General features: G+C 42.3%; 1 protein-coding gene across 1 annotated transcript; it reads right to left on the minus strand.

Moving 5' to 3' along the window:
• Positions 1–246: 246 nt before the first annotated feature.
• On the minus strand, positions 247–1,236 carry LOC146542279 (uncharacterized). Its single transcript, XM_085214014.1, has one exon. The coding sequence runs from the start codon at positions 1,234–1,236 to the stop codon at positions 247–249; it is 990 nt and encodes a 329-aa protein (XP_085070140.1).
• Positions 1,237–21,214: the final 19,978 nt, after the last annotated feature.

Here is a 21,214-nt window from a genome sequence, read left to right on the forward strand (position 1 = left end):
CCAACCCAAACCTCCTCTGGCGCAACTTGAGACGATTTCCCCTCGTCCTGTCAGCAGCTTTTGCTGCAGTCAACTTTCAGGTATTTGAAGAGAGCAGAAAGGGTGCTGAGAGCACTGGCTCTCGTGCGGCGCGGTATTGGCAGTATGGGACCGTGCGTGAAGGGCCAATCGTCCCAAAAGATGGATACTGGGAACAACACGTGCTTCTATGTTTTAATCTTTTATTGGAAATGCGGGTAAGCCCCGCTAGAGGCGCCGGGGGCGCCGCCTCTTGCAGGGTGGAGGAGCGCGCTGTGCGCTGCCGGCCCTCCTCTTCGTGGGGCGCCGGGGCGCCCCAGCCGAGCGCTTCCTGCCCCGGCCGCGAGCGGGGGGGCCGCGGCTGCGGCGCTGACCAGAGGGACCGGCTGCCTCGGGACCCGGCTCCTCGGCAGGACCTGTGCCGAGGGCCCCGCTGGACGTGCCGGGGAGCTCCTCCGCGTCGGGACCCGCGGAGCTGCCGGAGGGCACGGCGCTGGGAGCGACGGTGTCTTGCGGGGAGGCTGCGGGACCAGACGGGGCCGCGGGGCCGTCCTGCTGCTCCTGGGCAGCGCTGGGATCTTCGATGCCCAGCAGCCTCCGGGCCTCCTGGCCGCACCGGCTCTCGATGGTTGCGATGAGGCCGTCGATGAGCGGTGCGGAGACGGGTCCCAGGGCGTGCTCTGTGCACTCCACCAGGACGTCCCTGTCCGGCCCCACCTGGCACAGGAATGCCAGGATCATGCTTTTGAGCCAGTTGATCTTCCACCAGCGTAGCTCCCCGTTGCGGCGCAATTCCTGCTCCAGCCAGGGCAGAACCGGGTCGAGGATGTCTCGTCGCCCCCTGAAAAGTGCCGCCCACTCCTCCAGCAGGAGGCCGCCCACTCTCTCAGGTTCTGCGTCCATGGGCTCAGGGGACAGTGGTGGAAGGGGTGCAAGAAGGTCCTCTTCGATGTCAGGGTTGGTGGCAGTGATGGTGCCAAAGCCGACGGGCACCGGCACTGCAGGCGGGGAGACGATGCAGTCCACGTACTGATTGTCTCCCCGCACAGAGACCCGGATGGTCTGCATGGCCGTCCTGCACAGCGGGCAGCTGTCCCTCAGCCTCGCCCACCGCTGGATGCAGCCAAAGCAGAAGGTGTGATTGCAGGGAATCACACAGGCCGTGTCCTGCCGTACGTCGCGGCAGACAGGACACGTCCATGCCTCTTCTGCAGCCATGGTCTTCTTGCTGCAGGGGCCGGGAGAACTGAGGATGAGTTGTTCTCCTTCAAGGCAGCTGCAGAGGTGGTGTCTCGCCCTGCAAGAGGAAGGGAGGTCACAGTCACTCATTGTCCCAGGGTGTGAAAGTCCTCCACAGCCCCTAAGCAGAAAGCCCTCCCAAGCCCATGACTGGGCCTTCTCGTGCTCCCCGCTGGCACAGGGCCAGGCTCCCCACGGCTGCCCTGAGGGACCCAGGTGTCCCTGCACCACTCACCTCCGCTGCTGCGGGTGCGCTCAGTAGGGTCCCGGTTGCCTGCACTGGGCAGGGCCGGGGAAATAGGAGCGATACTGCGGGGTCAGGCACTGAGATGCTGCGAGCAGCCCCAGGCACGACCCGGCACAGCACAGCCAAAAACCTTGCTCGACCTCCAAGCCTCGCAGAGCTGCTCAGCACGGTACAGGAACGAGCCAGACTGAGCCAGGCTCTGCTGGCACCCCACTATGAGCAGTGAGGGCAAAGCTGTCACAATCCGTCACCCGGTGATGTCACAGACTGTTGGTTGGCGACGTTGCCATGGGCTGTCCCCCCCCACAGCACCCAGCTTGTTCAGATATTACCTCCTTTTCCTGTTCCTGATTTGCTCTACCTTCCCCTTCATTCCTGTCCACCTTTTATGCTCGACATTTGACATTAATGCGCAGGCCTTTCTTTTTCTCTGATTAAACCAACTCTACTTGTTCATCTGTTTCCTCTGTTTCTTCAGTATTAACCTGTAGATTTTTCACTAATATGTTGCGTAGAAATCGGGTTTGGCCTTCCCCTTGTCCTGCTTTGGGAATGCCTTTTCAAACTTTCCCTCATTGCTCTTTTGTCAGCATTCTCCTTCTCAGGTGCTTTCCTGGAATATCTTCTATTATCGCCTTCCTAATGTCTGAGTGCTGCATTGCACTTGCGGGGGGTGGGTGCAAGTAACATTCATGAATTCCTTTTGGATGGCTCAAGGTGAAATAATGCTCACGGTCCATACCTAATCATCTACTTTAGTGGGAAATTTATATAGAACAGCTGTCCTGCAGTTGCTGGTCCTCTCACAATTATATCTACTTAAGGTTTGCAGTTTTATGGGAAATCAAGTCAGCCTTGAGCTACTTCACAACTTTTGGGAAACCTTGTCTTAGCAACATTAGGAGGAAAGAATTAAGGGGTGAATGGTGGGTTATGGGCATGGATAGAGATCAGCAATCCTGGATCCAGTATCTGATCTGCCAGTTGGGGTGTCAGGTGTGGAGGGAAAGGACCTCTCCCTAGACTGGTATATGTCCTGACCTATAGGCCCCAGTGCCTAGACTTCCTGAGCCTTCTCTTGTCCCAGTTCCAGGACTGGTTGAGACACCATCAAATCAAGGGAAGTGACATCAGGCACTCTCCCGTGGCAAAGACCTTAAAAGATCATCTTTAAGGAAAAGACCTTAAAGATCATCAAGTCCAACTGCAACCTAATCATACTACCCTAACTCTGCTAAACCATGTCCCTGAGCACCACATCCAAATGGTTTTTTTAAACACATCCAGGGATGGTGACACAACCACCTCCCTGGGGAGCCTATTCCAGTGCTTAACAACCCTTTCTGTAAAGAAGTTTTTCCTGATATCCAACCTAACCTCCCCTGGCACAACTTAAGGCCATTTCCTCTCATCCTGTCACCTGTCACCAGTGAGAAGAGACCAACCCCGCTCTCGCTGTAAGCACCTTTCAAATATTGGAAGAGATCAGTAAGGTCTCCCCTCAGCCTCCTTTTCCCCAGACTGAACAGCCCTAGATCCTTCCGTCTCTCCTCGTAGGGCATATTCCAAGCCCTTCACAAGCCTTGTTGCCTTTCTTTGGACCTGCTCCAGCACCTCAATGTATTGGTCAGCACTTTCTGTATTGAGGTGCCCAAAACTGAACACAGTTCTTGAGGTGGGGCCTCACCAATGCTGAATACAGGGCAGGATGACTTTCCTGATCCTGCTCAGCACACCATTCCTGATAAAAGCCAGAATGCCATTGGCCTTCTCAGCCACCTGGGCACACCGCTGGCTCATATTCAGCCAAATGTCCGTCATTACTGTCCATCAGTTCTGTCCTTGCTTACTGCGGGCTCATATTCAGCCAATTGTCCGTCATTACTGTCCATCAGTTCTGTACTTGCTTTTCATTTTTTAATGGAAAAAAATGAGTTCATGCTTTGTCAAGTCCTATCGCTTTTGTTATATGGATGAAGAAACCATGAGTGATGAAAATACAGTACCTTTAAATAACAAGATAAATATTTAAATATTTCAACAAGTCTGATTCTTAAAAAAAAACCGGAGGAATACAAAAACAAAGTGTGGAACAAAGTTATCGATGTATGTCAAGCTAATAAAAACAAAATAATGTGAAAATATAAGTGCTTTGGTCAACTTATAGTTTGCACAAGTCTATTGTCTTCAGTGATGGCTAATGCTGAGAACAGATGCCCTCTGTTCTGTTTCAGATTCATCAATGATTTATCTTGCCCGTTGCATACATAGATGAACCTTAGCAGCTTGCCATGCTTTGATTTTCTGTTACTTGTTTTAAGATCACAAGCTGCAAGGTTGTTCACAAGATAACTGTCAGGACAGAGCTATCACACAGTCAAGACAACAGTGGAACAAAAACTTGGTGAGTGCACATTTTTCTTCCTTTTTAACATGCTGAAAGGGACTCTGCTTAAGCTGAGGAACATAACTGCTACTCATCTTGTTGAATTACTTCTCTATGTAACTGCTTTTGATTAACAAAATGTTTGCTGTAAGTTTTTAGGAAATTATTTCAAAATAAATATTTCAAAAAAACCCCATTACTTATTCCAAAAGAAATATTGTCTCTTAAAAATATGGTGATTAAAAAACGACCAAACCATAGCTGAAACTGCTCCCAAGGCTTCAGTGAAATCTCAAAAAGGATAAATAGCAGTCTTTGAAAGAATCTGTGACAAAACTTTATTTGCAGTCTGGAAGACTGGATCTGAATGGTGTGTCTGCAGGACAACCAGCTCAGCCTTACTGCTCCTATAACAAAATCACAGAATCACAGAATGGTTGAATTTAGAAGGAACAATTTGAGATCGTCTAGTCCAAACTCCCTGCTTCAAGCAGGGTCACCTAAAACACACTATGTTTTGAATATCTCCAGAGCAGGAGAATCCACAGCCTCTCTGGACAGTCTGTTCCAGTGCTCTGTCACCCACACAGTGAAGAAGTTTTTTCTTATGTGCCACAATTTTTTTTACTGCCATATAGGTTTTTTCTTCCTGTGTTTCAGTTTGAGCCCACAGCTTCTTGTCCTTTTACCCAGTACCACTGAAACAGCCCGATCTCATCTTTTTGACACCCTCCTTTAAGATATTTATACACATTGATTAAATTCTTCCTCAGTCTTCTCTTCTCTAGGCTGACCTTCCCCAAGTCCCTCAGTCTTTCCTCATAGGAGAGACAGACACTCCAGCCTCTTATTCAACTTTGTAGCCCCCCTCTTTCACTTGCCTTAGGAGCCTCCACATCTTTCTTGTACTGGGAAGCCCAGATCTGCGTACATTACTCCGTATTTGACCTCGGCAGGGCTCAGCAGAGGGAGAGGATCACCTCTTTTGCCCTCCTGGCCACATTTGTTTTAATGCACTCCAGGATGCCATTGGCCTTCTTTGCCATGCACTCCACTGGCTCATGACCAACCTGCTGTCCACCAGGACACCCAGGTCCTTTTCTGCAGAGCTTCTTTCCAGTAGGTCAGTCCCCAGCCTATACAAATGCATGCTGTTATTCCTTCCCAGGTGTAGGACTATGCACTTGCCCTTTTGAACCTCATGATGTTCTTCTCTGCCCATTGCTGTATCCTGTTGAGGTCTCTCTGAATGGCATCACAGTCCTTTGTTATGTCTGCTCCACCCAATTTGGTATAACCAGTGAACTTCCTGAAGGTGCACTCTATGCCTTTTTCCAGGTCATTGATGAAGAAGTTGAACAGACTGGGCCCAGTACAAATCTGTTGCCTGACTGAGCAACATGATTGAGCATCAACTCCTTCCCAGTTCCCTTACACTAGTAAAAGTGGAAAGCAGCTGTAGCAGTTGATGCTTCCAGGAGGCTTGGACTTTGCCAATAAAGCTTTTCAACAGCCAGCACTGAGATCTCAGTCAGCATTGCTTGGTGAGCAGTCTTGTGCTTTTTATTTCCTTGAAAGCAGCTGCTCTAACTTCTAGTTAGAAACAGACTGCCACAGGGAGCATGAAATATATCAATTGACAGATATTGCAGACAAAATGTTCACGACATCTTTCTTGTCTCTGTTTTCATGTATTGCTTTACTATGAAGGCAAAACAGGGCAGAAAATGTCTTGTGACTGTACTGCAGCTGTCTGTTTTCAGATAAGACACAAAAGTGCTAAGGAAAATGTCAGAAATGTTTGGGCTAGAGCCTGCATGAGCAGGAAACACAGAAATACATGAGGGTATTTACCATTCTTCTTTCCAACAGCAACAGCAGAGTGGTTTAAAACCAGAGCCACACTGACTATATACCTGACATTATTGTTGATTAGCTATATTTGATAAATGCTGGATAATATTAGCAAATCTAGGAAAAGATCTTCATAGTTTTTTTTTTTTGTCTCCATTCCAGTTAGAACTGGAAAAAGCTTCAAAGGGAATTAAAAGAGATCGGAGCTGGAAAAAAATGTGAAAAACAATTCAATGCTCACACAGGCATTCACATTTTAATTCTAGATAAAGTTTTCAGATACATTTTCTTCAGCAGAACTACCATTTTTCATACACATTGTATGGCAAAATCTTCCGTCTAGAAAATCATTGACACACCATGCGTAGTGGAAAATAACCATGTTTTCTGGGTTTGATATCACTGTGTACTTGACACTTTTTGGGCGACTCAGCTGTGAGTGAGGCCTGGCTCTGTGGCAGGACTTAGGCACACAGATAAATGAGCAAAGCTGATCTCACAGTTTCATCCTGTCCTTCTGTACCCATGAGAAAAGCCATGCTTTTTATGAGATCCTGCTTTTTCTGTTTTCCTTTGCCGTTGCAAAAGTCTGCTACAACTTCTCTGAATGTCCCTTTCCTAAGGAAGGGTGGTCTGTTTTGAACAACTTTTATAAACCTAAAGTCAAAGTCTAATGGTGTTACTGCATCACTGGACAAGAGAAGAGGTGCTGATGTCATCTATCTGGACTTAAGTAAGGTGTTTGACAACATCCTCATTTCCAAATTGGAAACTATGTGAGTTTGATGGGTAGACTCTTTGATGGGTAAGGAAATAGTTGTGAGATAGGATCCAGATGGTGGTGGTCAATGGCTCAGTGTTTTGATGGAGATCAGTGATAAGTTGTGTCCCTCAGTGATAAGTTGGGTCCCTCAGTACTGGAACCAGTACTGTTTAAACTCTTCATCAGTGACACTGAGATCAGGATTGAGTGCATTCTTAGCAGTTTGTGGATAACACCAAACTGTGGTGTGATCTATGTATGTATCAGGTGTGATGCCTGAAGTTGGGATGCCATCTAGAGAGACCTAGGCAGACTCAAACAGAGGGCCTTGGAGAACCTTGTAAAGTTAAATAAAGCCACAATCTTGCATTTAGGTTGAGGCAGCCCCCACCATCAGTATGATCTGGGGGATGAAAGGATAGAGCACAGCCCTACCAAAAGGACTCAGGGATACTGATGGGAAAAGAACTTGGGGTACTGGTGGGTGGCAACTGGACATGAGCCAGCAATGTGCCCTCACAGCCCAGAAAGCCAACTATATCCTGGGCTGTATCTAAAGAAGCATGGTCAGCAGGGTGAGGGAGGTGATCCTGCTCCTCTGCTCTGCTCTGTTCTGGTGAGACCTCACCTGGAGTACTGCGTTCATGTGTGGAGTCCTCAGTGCAGGAGAGGTATGGATCTGTTGGAGCATGTCCTGAGGAGGGCCACAAAAATGATCCAAGGGATGGAACACCTCCCCAGCAAGGACAGCCTGAGTGAGCTGCGGCTGTTCAGGTAGGAGAAGAGAAAGCTCTGAGCAGACCAGATAACAATCTTTGAGTATCTAAGGGTGGCTGTAAGAAGGAAGGGAAGAGACTCTTTACCAGGGTCTTTTGTGACAAGAAAAGGGAAATGGTTTCAAAGTAAAAGAGGGGAGATTTAGATTGGATATGAGGAAAAAGATTTTTACAATCAGGGTGGTGAGACAATGGCACAGGTTGCTCAGAGAGGTGGTAAATGCCCCATCCCTGAAGACATTCAAAATCAAGTGGGATGGGGATTTGACCGGTGTGATTTACTTGTAGGATCCCTGTTCAGTGGTGCACGGGAGTTGGACTAGATGGCCTTTTAGGGTCCCTTCCAACCCAAACAACTCTATGATTGTATGAAGTCAGGATTTGCTCACTCTGTTGTCTGCTGAGTAGTGAGTGGAATGGCCACTGGTGTCTAGGACTAATGTCCTGCCTCTCACAGAAGAAGCCAAACCTATTGCTTTTATTTATACCAAAGTTTTGCAAGATTTATGGGATTTAACTTAGAAGTGAGGTATGAGTAATCATTTATTTATAATTGAAGTATTCCTGGGTATAAGGGCAACACCTTTGTACACACCTGGTTCACTTTCATAATTAATTCCCTGGGTGGTCCAGAAACTCCATTTCTAGATATTTTCATAGATGAGATAATGGTTTGTAAAAATGGACTGATTTGAATGTAGGTGAGTGGCTGAGCTCCTAGCCATCCTCACAGAAGATTTGACTAAGTGGTGCAGGAGGTCTCTGGTTGAGAATTTCTGACTGTCCTGATGAATTTCTCTCAGGGCAGTTCCTGCTGTGCCAGGAATAATTTAAAAACTGTTATTCAACAACGTAGGTTGCAAGTCCCTGCAACAGGGACTTCTTCCACTACAACCAATCCTTAAGATATTTGCTTCCCCAGGTGATCAGTACTTTATATCAAGATACAAATAAGCTAGCTTTGTGTTTTGTTTTGTTTTGGGTTTTTTTTGAACAGACATTCTGTGCATGAGTGTCTGTATACAGAAGCCTGCCTGTGTAGTCTGAGAGTAACTCAGATAGATACTGGTCTGAGCTGAGTTGTAGCTTTATTCCCTGTAGGTGGAATAAAACCACTTTGTTTTCTTCCATTCTTTGGAGCTCAGCTTGCATGCGTGTCAAGAGAGCAGAAATATTGTATAAACATACCTGTCATTATATAAATTCAAGCAAGGACAATTAGCATCAGTGATGTTTTCACTAACTTAGAACTACTGCTCCTCACATTGCGGTATTTCCAGACTAATAAATAACAGTCTTTGTATTTACTAACTGGGAGAGCAATTATGCAGCAGCTATGCCATAGGTGTATCAACCACAGCCAAATTTTGATACAAAGCATCAAAGTGAGAACCAAGATTAGTAAATGCCACTTAAAAACTGTAATCATTTATTTCATGAGAATCTACTGGTTGAATTCCCTCCGCCTGCCTGTTCCAAAAGGGTAAGACATTTTGAACACTGAAGTTATATATGAAATTTCTAATTTTTGTTTTTCCCTTCTATCATTAACTGCAGTCACAGAGTGCCTTGGACTTTTCTACTTGTCTTACTTGGAAAAAAAAAGGAAATAAGTAGATAAATGAGATTGAAATTTGAAGAAACTATTCTGACCTTGCTGCACATTTTTACCTTTTCAGCTGGTGGTTTAAAACTGTGGACTTCAACCAGTCCTTTGAAAGAAAATGAAAAGATTATTACAAAGAGTTGGAGAAATTGCTTTCAACCTATATGACTATACAGAGTAAAAAGTTTGCAAATGGAAAACAGTTTTTCATTCTTAAAATAAGCAAACAAAATGACTTAGAGTGAAACTCATAGCATCACGTTTTGGTTATATTTTAAAACCTCGGAGCTCTTTTCCACTGCAAGTTTCTGCTGAATCTTAATCTTAAGAACTCTGGGAGCTCCCCATGTGATTCCCAGAAGGGGATCCAAGGGGCAAAAAATCTTAACCACAGGTTTTACTAAGCTGCAGGTCATCTTTCTTTAGAGGTAGTGGCTATTCAGACACCACTGATGGTTTTTTTACTAGCTGAAAGCAAGTCCCAGTGTCCTTCACCCTGCCAATACTCACATTTCCTTTGACTTAATATTTTCAGCCTCTGTATGCATCAAATTAAGTAAATATTTGGTATGCTCTGTTTCAGTCTTTAGCAAATTCCTGCAGGTGCTTGACTGAATCTAACCAAGCATTCCAACAGATTATTGTGATGATTGCGGTGAAGTAAATGAGTTGAGAGTAACAGTAAATGGAATCTTGTCACTGAACAGGGGATAGCTAAAGCTTTGGGGTTAGGCCATGTGACTTAGGTTTTATGGGAGACCTGTTAGCTTGCCATTTCTCTCAACTATGATACATGGTACAAGAGGTGTAATCAGAAAAATGGTATTTTGAAATCTGAGCCAGGCTAAGGATTTATAAAAAACTCAAAGTATTTATCCTTACTTTATCAGAAAGTAAACTAATGCAAGGAGAAGAGAGAGAAGGGGAGAGAGGACACGGGAGGGAAGAGAGTGGATTGGTCTGGAGTGGAGAGGAGAGCGATTTCCTAGTTAAGAGTTACAAAGAAATTGTTGAATTGATGGGATGTCTCTAAACATACATATCACTTCATTTATAGTGATGCATGCACTTTATATTGATTGCATAATAAGAAGAAATCTCACAAAAGTTTGTGCTTCTCTTAACTATATTCATGCTGAAGTTATGATATGTGGATACTTGAGTTCCTGAAAGTGTAACTGAATACGAGTTTCTCTTTTTTGGCCTTTCAATTTAATATAGCAAATGAACCTTCCAGGTTATATCTCTGTCAGATAAGTCATCAATTTTTATGTTGCATGGGTCAAAGGCTAATTAAAATTATTTCTATTTGTTACCCTGAAAACTATGAATTACTAAGTTTATTTGGGAAAAGACCCTTCTCACAAATTCACAGGCACAGTTGCTGTTTCAGGTTTTCTTGTATACCTTGCAAAAGCCTATCACTCTGCTGCTTCTTAAGAAAGCTTTATTCACTTTGCATCTCCACTTGACAGTTCAGATGGCTCCTCTCTGCCTCTCTAACACCCTCTCCTTACAGGAAAGCACAATTTCAGTTCTGTTTGCAGAACAGTGTCAGTACTCACTCCTACTCTGTTGCAGCAGTTTGGACAACTCCCAAATCCTGGATTTTTCTGATGTACAGTGCAGTGCAGTGTGTGCCTAGAACATTATAATTTGTACTTGTTCCTTGCAGATATATGAAATCTGCCAAATATATCTTTTTTTGTGAATTTATTTTATCAAGCCATGGAGTTGGTGTTTTAGCATAGGAAAAATATTGCAAACTAAAATGCAGAACAGAGCTTTGTTTTGTACTAGCTTACCCTGCATTAGCACTGCTTGCCTTGAATTTCTAAGATGCATCTCAAGTATGACAGGTAGGGAACAGCTCTGATTGCTTTTGTTTTCTTCCCTCACTAAAAAATGAAATCTTCATTAAAAGAAGAAAATGTGAGACTAGTTTGCATGAGCTGCGTAACCAAAAACTCGTCAATGATTGTCTAAACAAAAGACAGATCAGTTCGTGAGGCTGGAGCTGCAGTTATCATTAATTTTATGTCATATGTTAAAGCAAAACTCATTGCCAAGTGGACTCTCATGTGGTAGCACTCAGATTTTTGAGGTGTAGCAGATGTGCACTGCTGTGGCATCCTCTTCATGGGTTCTTACACTTGGCCCTTGGGGATGGAAAGGTTTGGTTCCAGCAGAAAGCCTACTTCCTCCAAAAGGGACTGAGATGCTGGCCATGCTCATGACCTGATATGGGTCACTAAGAGACCAAAAGAAGTGATGGAGGGTTTGAGGAGACACATAGCTCTCCATAGGCTTTTGCCTACCTCCAGAGCCAGCTGTCAGGTCAGCTCAGCTATCTCACTTGACAGTCTTATCAGAGCTAGATCTGCACTATGATCTGCTGTCCTGGCAGGAAAGGTGAAAAACCTACACCAGAAGCAGGCTTTGATAACAGAGGAGCAAGGATTACCTGAAGGCTGGTAGCCTGGAGGTGCTTCACTGGGCATTGCAGCTGCTGGGAAGCTACTCCATACTGTTACTTGCCCCCTACTATTAATCTGCATAAGCAAAAAAAAAATATGGAAGTCAGACAACGGATTTTATATTTTGTTTTGTCAGGGGTTTAAGCTGTAAATACTTACTGAAGTGAGACTTCTGCTATTATTATGCTAGTGCGCTGGAGTTTAGAGGACTTATGTCTTGGGGTAGAAGCAAAAGAAAAAGAACTAACCATTCCTGTTCTGTAGATTCAGATAAAATTCAGATTAATGTAGTTTATCCAAGAAATTAAAGATCTCAATCTCATTGCATGCGTGACTATCAGTTTTTCTCTTAGAAAGATTAAACTGTTACAGGAAATTTTCAACAATGAATTCATTCACATTACAAAAATACCTAATGCCTTTGCTGGCATGACCACATCTTATGGAATACTGAGTTTGAAAGATTTCACAACATAAATTTTGCATGTCTGAAAGTGAATGCAACTTTGTCGTTAGAAGCAGGTCAGAGACAACCACTAGGAAATCTTGGAAAATTCCTTTAAAAGCCTACTTGTTCTTACAAGTCATTTCCTTTGCTGAGTTGTTCAACTGTAGTGATATAGACACGGTAGGTCGAACTAAGAGAATACTGCATGACTGTAATCATGATTAGAGGAATGCTGGTTAAGACTGCCTTTCTTTTGGCTTTGTCATTGAAACAGTGGCAACGTAACAAGACGAGGGCTGCTCTTTGTTTTCTCTGACAGTGAAGCAGAGGAAAATGTTTCTTCCTCCAGCTGCTCCATCTGTAGTGTGCTGAGGTCCACTAACGTCTTTCCTCTACCAGAATAATGTTTAATAAGGCTGCACAGCAGTAACCCCAGCTAAAGCAGCGTGTTTTTTTTTTTTTTTCAGCTTAGCGCTTCCTTTTACATCTCAGTCCTGCCAAGACCTGGGTCAATATGTTAAGGAGGGGGCATCAGATATGAGGGATGGACAACATGAAGAAAAAAAATGCTATCGAAACATGATAATAGTGTAGCAATGTGTAACCACGGACTCCCTAGTGCTGATGTGAGATTGAGGACAGGAGCATATTACTGTCAGTGAGAGGAAGAGCTGACCCTCTTGTCAGCCACAAGAACTCAAGCTGGTAATGATCTAGACTATGGGTGTCCAATCTTTGGCTTGCCTGGGCTGCACTGAGTGAAAAGGAATCTGCAGATAAAACTTCCACAAAATGTAGACAAACAGAAATGAGGAAAGTTAAGAAAATCATCTTCAAGAAGCTACATGCGTTAATGAAAATGATCATCTGAGGGTATTCAAAAATGAACATCTTTCAGGCAAAGAAAATCAAAACCTTTCACATTTTCTGCTGTAACTGAAACTGGTACCCATTATTACAGATTTCACATTAGAAACATGAGATACCTTCATTCTAGGGACTCGTTTGTTTAAGTAATACATAAATACATACGTAATTCATAGATGAATATCACAAATAGTATTCAGTTTGACTCCAGAGGATTGTTAAATTGCAGTGCAAACAACAGAAATGTATATTCTGGTTAGTGACTTTAACAACTGCTGGAGTTGACATGGGCTTAGTGAGTTGCTTACAATGTGTAATTCAAGTCCAATTCCAATCAGTTAGGATTCTTTCCCTCTTCAGCTTCCTGGCTCAGGGAGAAGTGCAAACCAAACAGAAAGTCTGTCTTCAAAAACATTAACAAAGCCACCTTGGAGTTACAATGTGGTTTAGTGAAATGAACTGCAAAGCAATTTTTTCTCCACTGAGCAAGAAAAATTATCATGGTCTTAGCAGTCCGTACAGGACTGTGGAAATACTCTCTGCAGATAGATGTTTCTTTGTGGAAAGAACTGCTCCTAGATAGATTGTGCCCACTGCAGGAAGAACAATTTCTGCCCACAGATTGACAGCAAATATAAAAAGAACAGTTTAAATTGCTCAATTTTCCTTTGATAATTGTGCCGATTTCATAAGATATTCTTAACTCATTTGTAAAAGCCCATCACTTCTTCCCCTTTGGGTCTATTAAAAAAATCTAGATTTCTGTTTCTGAAGTGCTGTATGAGCATGAGATATGCAAGTTACTTCACAAACTTCTTAATCTAAAAAGTGTTTTTAATATTGACCATCCTGATTTTCAGAGCCACTCTGACAAGACAGAGTAGGGGGATCCAATGTTAGTAGAGAGTAAAATGCCTTCTCTTGTTCATTTTTGTAATTGTTCTAGAAAGAAAAGAAACATACAATATGAAGAGAGAGTATGCTATCACTGCACTCGCATGCAAAAATGAGCTAATGCAGGAGACAAGATGCAAGTGAAAACAAGGACTACTGAATACAGTTCAACGTTTAGAGAAGGCAAGGCAAGTCACCTCCTCATCACAATCTGTATCAGCCATGGGAGCAGTCGGCTTCTAACTGGCGGAGGTCTGTGGGAATGCAAACTTGTAGAGACTTTCTTGCATGGAAATAGACACATTGGTGATCTGCAGTCAAAATTCCAATCATTGTTAATAGCTCTTTTTTTTTTTTTCTTTTTTTCTTTAGTTAATCAGAGCAACTCAGTGATTTGCCAGCATGGAATCAAGGCAGACAGAGATTCAGCCACTGCAGGACAGACACCAGGAATGTTAAAATGAAAATACGATAGAGGATATAATCCTTGGGCGATCAATCTCTTTAACTTCTATTTAGTTGCAGTGAGATGAACATTGGTCAAAGAGGACAGGGGAATACAAAAAATTTGAAAAAAAAAATCTTTTTTTTTTTTTTCAAAGACATAAAGTCACTTCCCTATTAAAAAATAATATATTTAGCTGAATGAAAAACAAGAAGAGCCAATTGGAGTTAGCAAGCTGGATATATTAGACCCATTTATCTCTAGAAACCAAAGTGCAATTTGCTGTGCTGAGGATACCTGTGCAGAAGAACAATCACGATACACACTGCAAATTCATCTGATTTATAAAATCAGACTGATAGATCATCCTGATTTCACAGAATTAAAATGAAAATACAGCTAGAGAGCACTTAGATGGCAATGAGGACTAGAGAGGTACTTAATGTGCTTAAATGGGATTTAATATACCAGCTGATGCTGTTGCCTTGACTATTTATCCCTTTTTACAGAGGATGTGTGATCTCTTTTAACAGGATGGTACATTCATTTAGCCAGCAAAGACCATCATTTCCTACAGAACATTTCCTACTGACACTTAATTCACAGGAGGTGACTAGCATCTTCAACAGCTGAGTCTGAAAGATTTAGAGCTGTTGTTTTACTTAACTTGTGTACTTTCTTTGAGAAGCTAGACTAGACATCACCCCTTTGAAAAGCGTATGATCCAAGCTGACATTTGTTCTCCCAAAAGGGAAGTGAACACCACAAATCAGCAGAGACAAGTGTAACCTATATTGCAGCACTGTAGCTGAGAAGGATACCTTTTCTCAGTCTGTTTCTCTGTGACAGCTGTGCAGCTCCCCCTTCTACCAATTGCTTTGAAACTGGACTAATTGAGAAAGAATGACTTAAAGGTAACTACCCCTACATCCTTACTGTTTTCTAATTTGTTAGGACAAAATTGCCATTCTGCCTGAAGTTCACAATTGCTTTGGTATTTTAAGAAGTAGAGGAAAACAAACAAACAAACAAAGAAACAAACAAACACCCCAAACAATTAAAAACAAAAACAAAATCTCCCCAAAACGGGCCAGATGGGATAGAATGGGCAAAAGAGATGACTCCTTGAATATTACTTTTATTATCATTAATTTTAAATCTAGTAAGTGTAGAAAGCAGTTCTTCTGCGTTGCCTCTACTCTGTCCAGCTGTTCCAGGGACAGACTGCTGCCAGTCTGCTATTGCACATATCTGCAGCGTCTGATGCATGGACTCAGATGTGAATGATCCAAATTGTTTATTACAAGTTCTCACATCACTTATATACCTTCACAAGTTTTCTTTCCCTAGCTTTCCCATCCACCCCTACAAATTTCCCATCCACCTTTACATGTCAACAGAGCATTCTATAAATACTCTTCAACTGTTCATGCAGGCCCTTATCTCATCAGAGCTGTGAGACATTCTTTCTTCTTCTAGAGGTGTCCTTGCTTCTCATGCTGTTTATCTTGCTCCACAGCTGCTGCTCTGAACAGCTTTTCTTGTATTCCCACACATATCCATTACAACATGAGCAGCAGCTGCCATGGTGGCCCCCCAGACACATGCCAAGCACGAGCTGTGGGAGGAGGCCAATCAGCCCTTTAACATCTGCAGACAAATGGGGAGGTTAGGTTAGGTATTAGGAGGAGTTTTTTTCACACAGATGGTGGTGACACACTGGAACAGGTTGCCCAAGGAGGTTCTGGATGCCTCATCCCTGAAGGCATTCAAGGCCAGGCTGGATGTGGGTCTGGGCAGCTTGGTCTGGTGGTTGGTGACCCTGCACATAGCAGGGGGGTTGAAACTCGATGATCATTGTGGTCCTTTTCAACGCAGGCCATTCTATGATTCTATGATTAATTTTTTTTCCCACATCTTGCTTTCAGTGCAGGCCTGTTCAAGAAGCTGCTCTAAGCAATAGTTCTAATGGTTTTGGACTCAGCCCTGGATGTGGCGAATGAAGATCGTGCAAACTGTGGTGCAGAAAAAATGAGTAATTTTTTCTTGCACAGATGCTATGCAGATATTGTTTTCTTTTAAAAATATTACCCTGACAGAAGACACTGTGATATTTACAGTGCAGCTGACATAGCAATAGGAGCTTCCAATGAACCTCAGGGAATGTTGCCTTACTGGAAAATAGCCTTGAATTGACTGTGAATGGGGAGGCTAAATGTGCTGCTGTCCTAGAAGGAGAGAAGGAGGGACCACCTAGGCAGCATGGGAAGAGATCTGCCAGGCTCCAGGGGAGATGAAGAGAGCAAGCACTGACAGGATAGGTAGACTCTCCCAGCCTCTCCCAGCAGCAGGGAATTAACTCAGGGAGATAAACATTCCAGTTCTTTTAACAAAAGATTAAGGGTTATATAATACAGAAACGTGAGAGCAGTCTTGTGCTCACAGTGTTGCGTGCCTTGATATGAAGTGTGTTTGCTGTATTCACCCTAATCAAAGGTACAAAAGGGTCAGGTTTCACCAAACCCATGTGTGAGGTTGCTCATGTGAATAGGAAGAGCTGTGAGCCAGTCATGTGCTTATGGAAGGTATACAGAAAAAAGAGTACAAGCCTGTAAGGATGGGGTAGGTCCATGGTCAATCCAGGAAGACAAGTCATTGGGTTATGAACTATACAGTACACAGCATCAGGCACAGTATGGCTGCAATGTAGCTCAGACAAAGAGCTCCAAAGAAGCAGTCCTTTGGAGATTTCTTGTGGAGATTTCTCATAGCTTTCCTCAACGGCTCTTTTCAAGGCTGTACACTACCTTGAGATCAAGCAGGCAGACCTTTGGAATGGAATGGGTGTGCATGGAGTCCTCACACACTGGAACTCAAATGATTTTAAAGTATTTCCTTTCCTTTGATAGAGTTCTACTCCTATAGCCGAAGCAAAGTGTACAAGTAGTGTTAAAACCAAAGTGCTCTACCAGAATGAACAGGTCTTGCAGTAGTTAAAATAGTCACCAATATGTACAGTATGTCAAGTTTAGACAGAAGGAAAAGGAATATTCCTTCTTGCAGCCAAACTGGTATAAAGAAAACTGAGTTATACAGAGATTCAAGCCCTCAGCTCTACCTATCTCAGCATGCAGGAGAGGGTATTGCAGAAGAAGATGTTTTTAGAAACATACCAAGTGCTCTCTGTCATCCCTTCTTTGTTCTTGCATCTTAGATTAATGAATGCAAACAACAGAAGCAGAGGCAATCTGAACAGTTCAGAATCAAACATGTAATTGCCAAAAATAATGTGCTGGGAACACTTGGTAACAGGTGTTACTCTCCCATTCACTGAAAAGCAAATAAAAATATTTTATTATTTTTAGGAGATTTGTAGAGGAATAGAATATACTGGTCTAAAATAAGAAGAAGCCATTACCTGTCTGTAATTCTGGTCCTGGGGATTTCAGCAGGGCTGGGACTTCCCAGCACCACTATCCCCTGTCTATTAATGGTTTCTCCTGCTTCATATTATTTCCTCTTCCCAATAAGGAAAATAAATCACTTCCTGGAAAGATACTCTGATACAATTGCTCATTAGATCTTTGTACTTCTGAATCCAGTTTTGACATTTTCCTGAGTTTTACATGTAAATAATTGGAAAGGTATCAGTTTTTTTTTGTTGTTGTTGTTTATTTTGTTTTTGTTTTGTTTTTAATTATTGTTATTATTTAATGAATAGAGAGGAAGAAAGAAGAGAATGCTTGCCTTTCCCTTATTATTCATTTAGGGAGGACACATATGGTGAAAAATCAAGCCTAAGGTGATGAATAAAGAAAAGGAAGGACTAAAAAGAAGAAAAGCACAGTCATACCGAAGATCTCTTTCTATTTTTAATATCCTCTTTTTCTATCTCTTGGTATGGAATTCTTTAGTGACACTTTTATTCGCGTATCATGAAAACTAGTTTCACTTTTTTCAGGCAGTTTTTTTTTTGCAATTACATTTCAACACAGGCATGTCCTGTCATTCTTACCTCCTGTGAAAGATAACACATGCAGAAACCGCAATGAAAAGCCAGGCATTTTTCTCTCCTACCCAATGAAAGTCTGTTTACATACGTGCATTGGTGCACATACAGACTGTGAGTGCACACATAGGCAGCAATGGCTGTCTCACCACCTTCCTCAGGACTGGATGGTCCTAGTCCAGGATCTGAACTGTTCTTTTCCATTATGCGATACACCAGAAATGATTTCCTACCTTCTGCCAAAATTCTTCAACTGAAAAATTACTTTTACATATGCTACTGTTTCTTCAAATATGCAGGCGATTCCTTCTTCCCAGACCAGGAGCCCATCAACCCAAGCTACAGATTATTTTCTGCTTTGTTGTAGTACAGTCATTCAGTCATGACAGCACACATTCAATCTCTCTGCATGGATATACTTCATTGGCATCAGTATAAGAGCATGGAGAAGACTGTGTTTTCCTCCACTCTTTGATTTCTATATTAGGGAGGAGAGGAATGACCTAAAAAGAGGTCATTCTAGGAGAAGAGGTACAAACACAGTTATTGTATGCACTGAACACAAGTAGTGTAAGATATTGTAATCAGTTGTGTCTCCTTGCGTGATGAGAAAGCACTGAATGAGAATATAGATTATAGACAACAATTTACATTTCTTAGTTGAGTGGTTAACTCTAAATGTTTTCTCCAGCATGATGTCCCTTTTCTACAGAGTTTAGTGGGATAGCTCCTGTAGTGTAGGTGCTGGCCTGGCAGAGGTGGACCTTACTCCTATAGTGCCTTTTATCTCCAACATGTACTCACAGACGATACTCAATGAATGTTGCACTGATCACGGAAGAAGTTATGTATAGCAATGAAAAAGTACCCTGAGGCCTCATCTTCCTGTTCAGAACCACAGTGTGCTTATTCTTCTGAGAGGGTGACTGCAAAGCGGGTGAAGGTACAGATGAAATATATAACAAATTCTGTATCTTTCAGGAAAGTGATGATATGGTATGCATGTGAACTGAAGAAGGGGAAAAGCTCTTCCTTCTATATTACAGAGAACAAAAGAGTTAATCCGTTTGGAAGTAGAGCTCGTATTAGTCTTGTATTTTGAGTGCAAAGTGCAGATTTGTGTGAAAGCCAAGCAGTCATAGATAGCTGGGACAAACCTAAGTAAGTCTTGAAGTATGACCCTAGACTGGGCGGTTTTCCTTGTGAAGGAAAATCATGACCTGGACTAGCTACTGTCTTCTTTTCACAAAGCATTTTGAAATAATCAGTGTGTTCATAGATATGGCTCATTAAAAAACACTATTTATGATGTCAAAGGAAGGTTTATATTAACTTCAACGTCCGTCAGGTCAAATCTTGACTGTGGATTCAAAGACAGAGCTTTCCTGGAGTAGGAAAGCTGCAGATATTGCAGAAATCAACTGGGAGCGAGAGCAAGTAGGTAACAGCAGTGTATACAAACTGCTGTAGCCCTTCTGCCAGCATGCAGCTGGCAGTGAGAGGAGCTGCCAGCAGTCACCACCACCATTAGGCCCTTGTCCATACAGCTGTTGAAACAGAATCAAACAATAAAGATGCTGGTTGAGCCATAATTTCCCTCAAAGTGAAGATATGAGCTGGTTCTTTCTCAAAGAAGAGTCTTCCATTTCTATGTTGATATATTGATATACTCTCACATTTTCAATAGCAATGCTTTTTATGTCCTATTTACAGTCTCCCTTATCATATGCAGCATAAATATAAAAAATGTGATGCCAGCTAAGCATGTTTTATTGCTTTCTCTCTACTCTTCAGCTTTCAGAACTCTGAAAAAATATGGAAAAATGTGATCTCTTGCAGGTGTTAACCATCAGTCTTATCTGTGAAGAAGGACTGAACATGAGGCTATAGAAGAACATGTGAGATTGACTGATGATTTTAGCTAACAACAATTCAGGGTTGGAAACAGAAAAATCTGCTCCCATTGCTCTGTCTGATCCACGTGTTCTTATGGTATAGCTACTACCTAGTCTGTCAGAAGCCATAGGCTGTAAAAGAGAAGTTTTAGAACAAGAATATTAACATGAATTATATAGTGAATATAAATACAGTCAGTGCTGTGCATTCTTCCTCTTTGGTCTCAACTTCTGCCAAACTTTTTCTTCAAGAAATGCTACAGGTACAACATTTTGGCTTGAGGTTGATATTTTGATATGTTCCAGTCCTGGTCCAAGAGATGCACACTGAAACTCACACAGTCCCTGCAGGATTTCAGAATACAGTTTCTCATTATTACCACTCTGTGCTGCATTATGTAAGTGGAATACTTAAGTCAGACAACTTCAGAGATGTTAAAGAGAAATTCTTTGAATGTATATTAAGGCCAGGAAGTGATTGTTCCTATGGTTTATGAAGTTAAGCCTTTTTTTTCTAAACCATCTACAGATAGGACACCTACAAAGATAACATCTGATAAGGTGCTAAGCTGAATGCCAAGTCATCTGTAGGCATTGGATGAGTGTGGGATGTATTTTTTCATTTTCAAAAAAACTTCATACAGATTCCTCCCTATTCCACAGTGACACTTCAGAAGAAAAGAATTTAATTTAAAACCATCACTCCGAATGACTTTCCCCCAAAGTACATTTATTTTCCATTAGATAAAGACCTTGATGGGATCCCTGTTTTCACTAGATTGTTTTAGACTTTGACATTCTAAAAAGACATATTTGAAAATATAAAAGCTGAAATGATTTGCAACTTGTGCGTGTTTGTCGATCTCATAGAATTTTTTCTTCAATGAACTTTATGCAATAGCAGAATTACTTTAATGTAAAGGGATAGTTACTTAAGGAGCAGATAGATACACCTAGCGTGTGTTGGTTACCTTAAGCTATTGAGGGCAAGACATGTGATTACATTATTCTATAGAAATCATGTGCCTTCTGTAGTTAATCACAGAATTCTGTAGAAGTCAGCTATCTTCATAGTTTCAAAAATTTAACCTCAGACAGTCCAGGCTTGATCTCAAAAACAAAAAAAAAATATCAAAAACAGTTTAACCTAATTATGATGAACATGAACAAAAGGTCGCTCAGAAACAGTTACTAAAATCAACATCTTTTTCATTTTGAGAAGGTGCCTGTGGCAAAATTTCAGCACATCTGTGCCACAAATAACTCTCAATCAATTCTTTGAACTTTTGT

The sequence above is a fragment of the Meleagris gallopavo genome, chromosome Z, assembly GCF_905368555.1.
Source record: "Meleagris gallopavo chromosome Z, MGAL_WU_HG_1.1, whole genome shotgun sequence".
Lineage (NCBI taxonomy): Eukaryota > Metazoa > Chordata > Aves > Galliformes > Phasianidae > Meleagris > Meleagris gallopavo.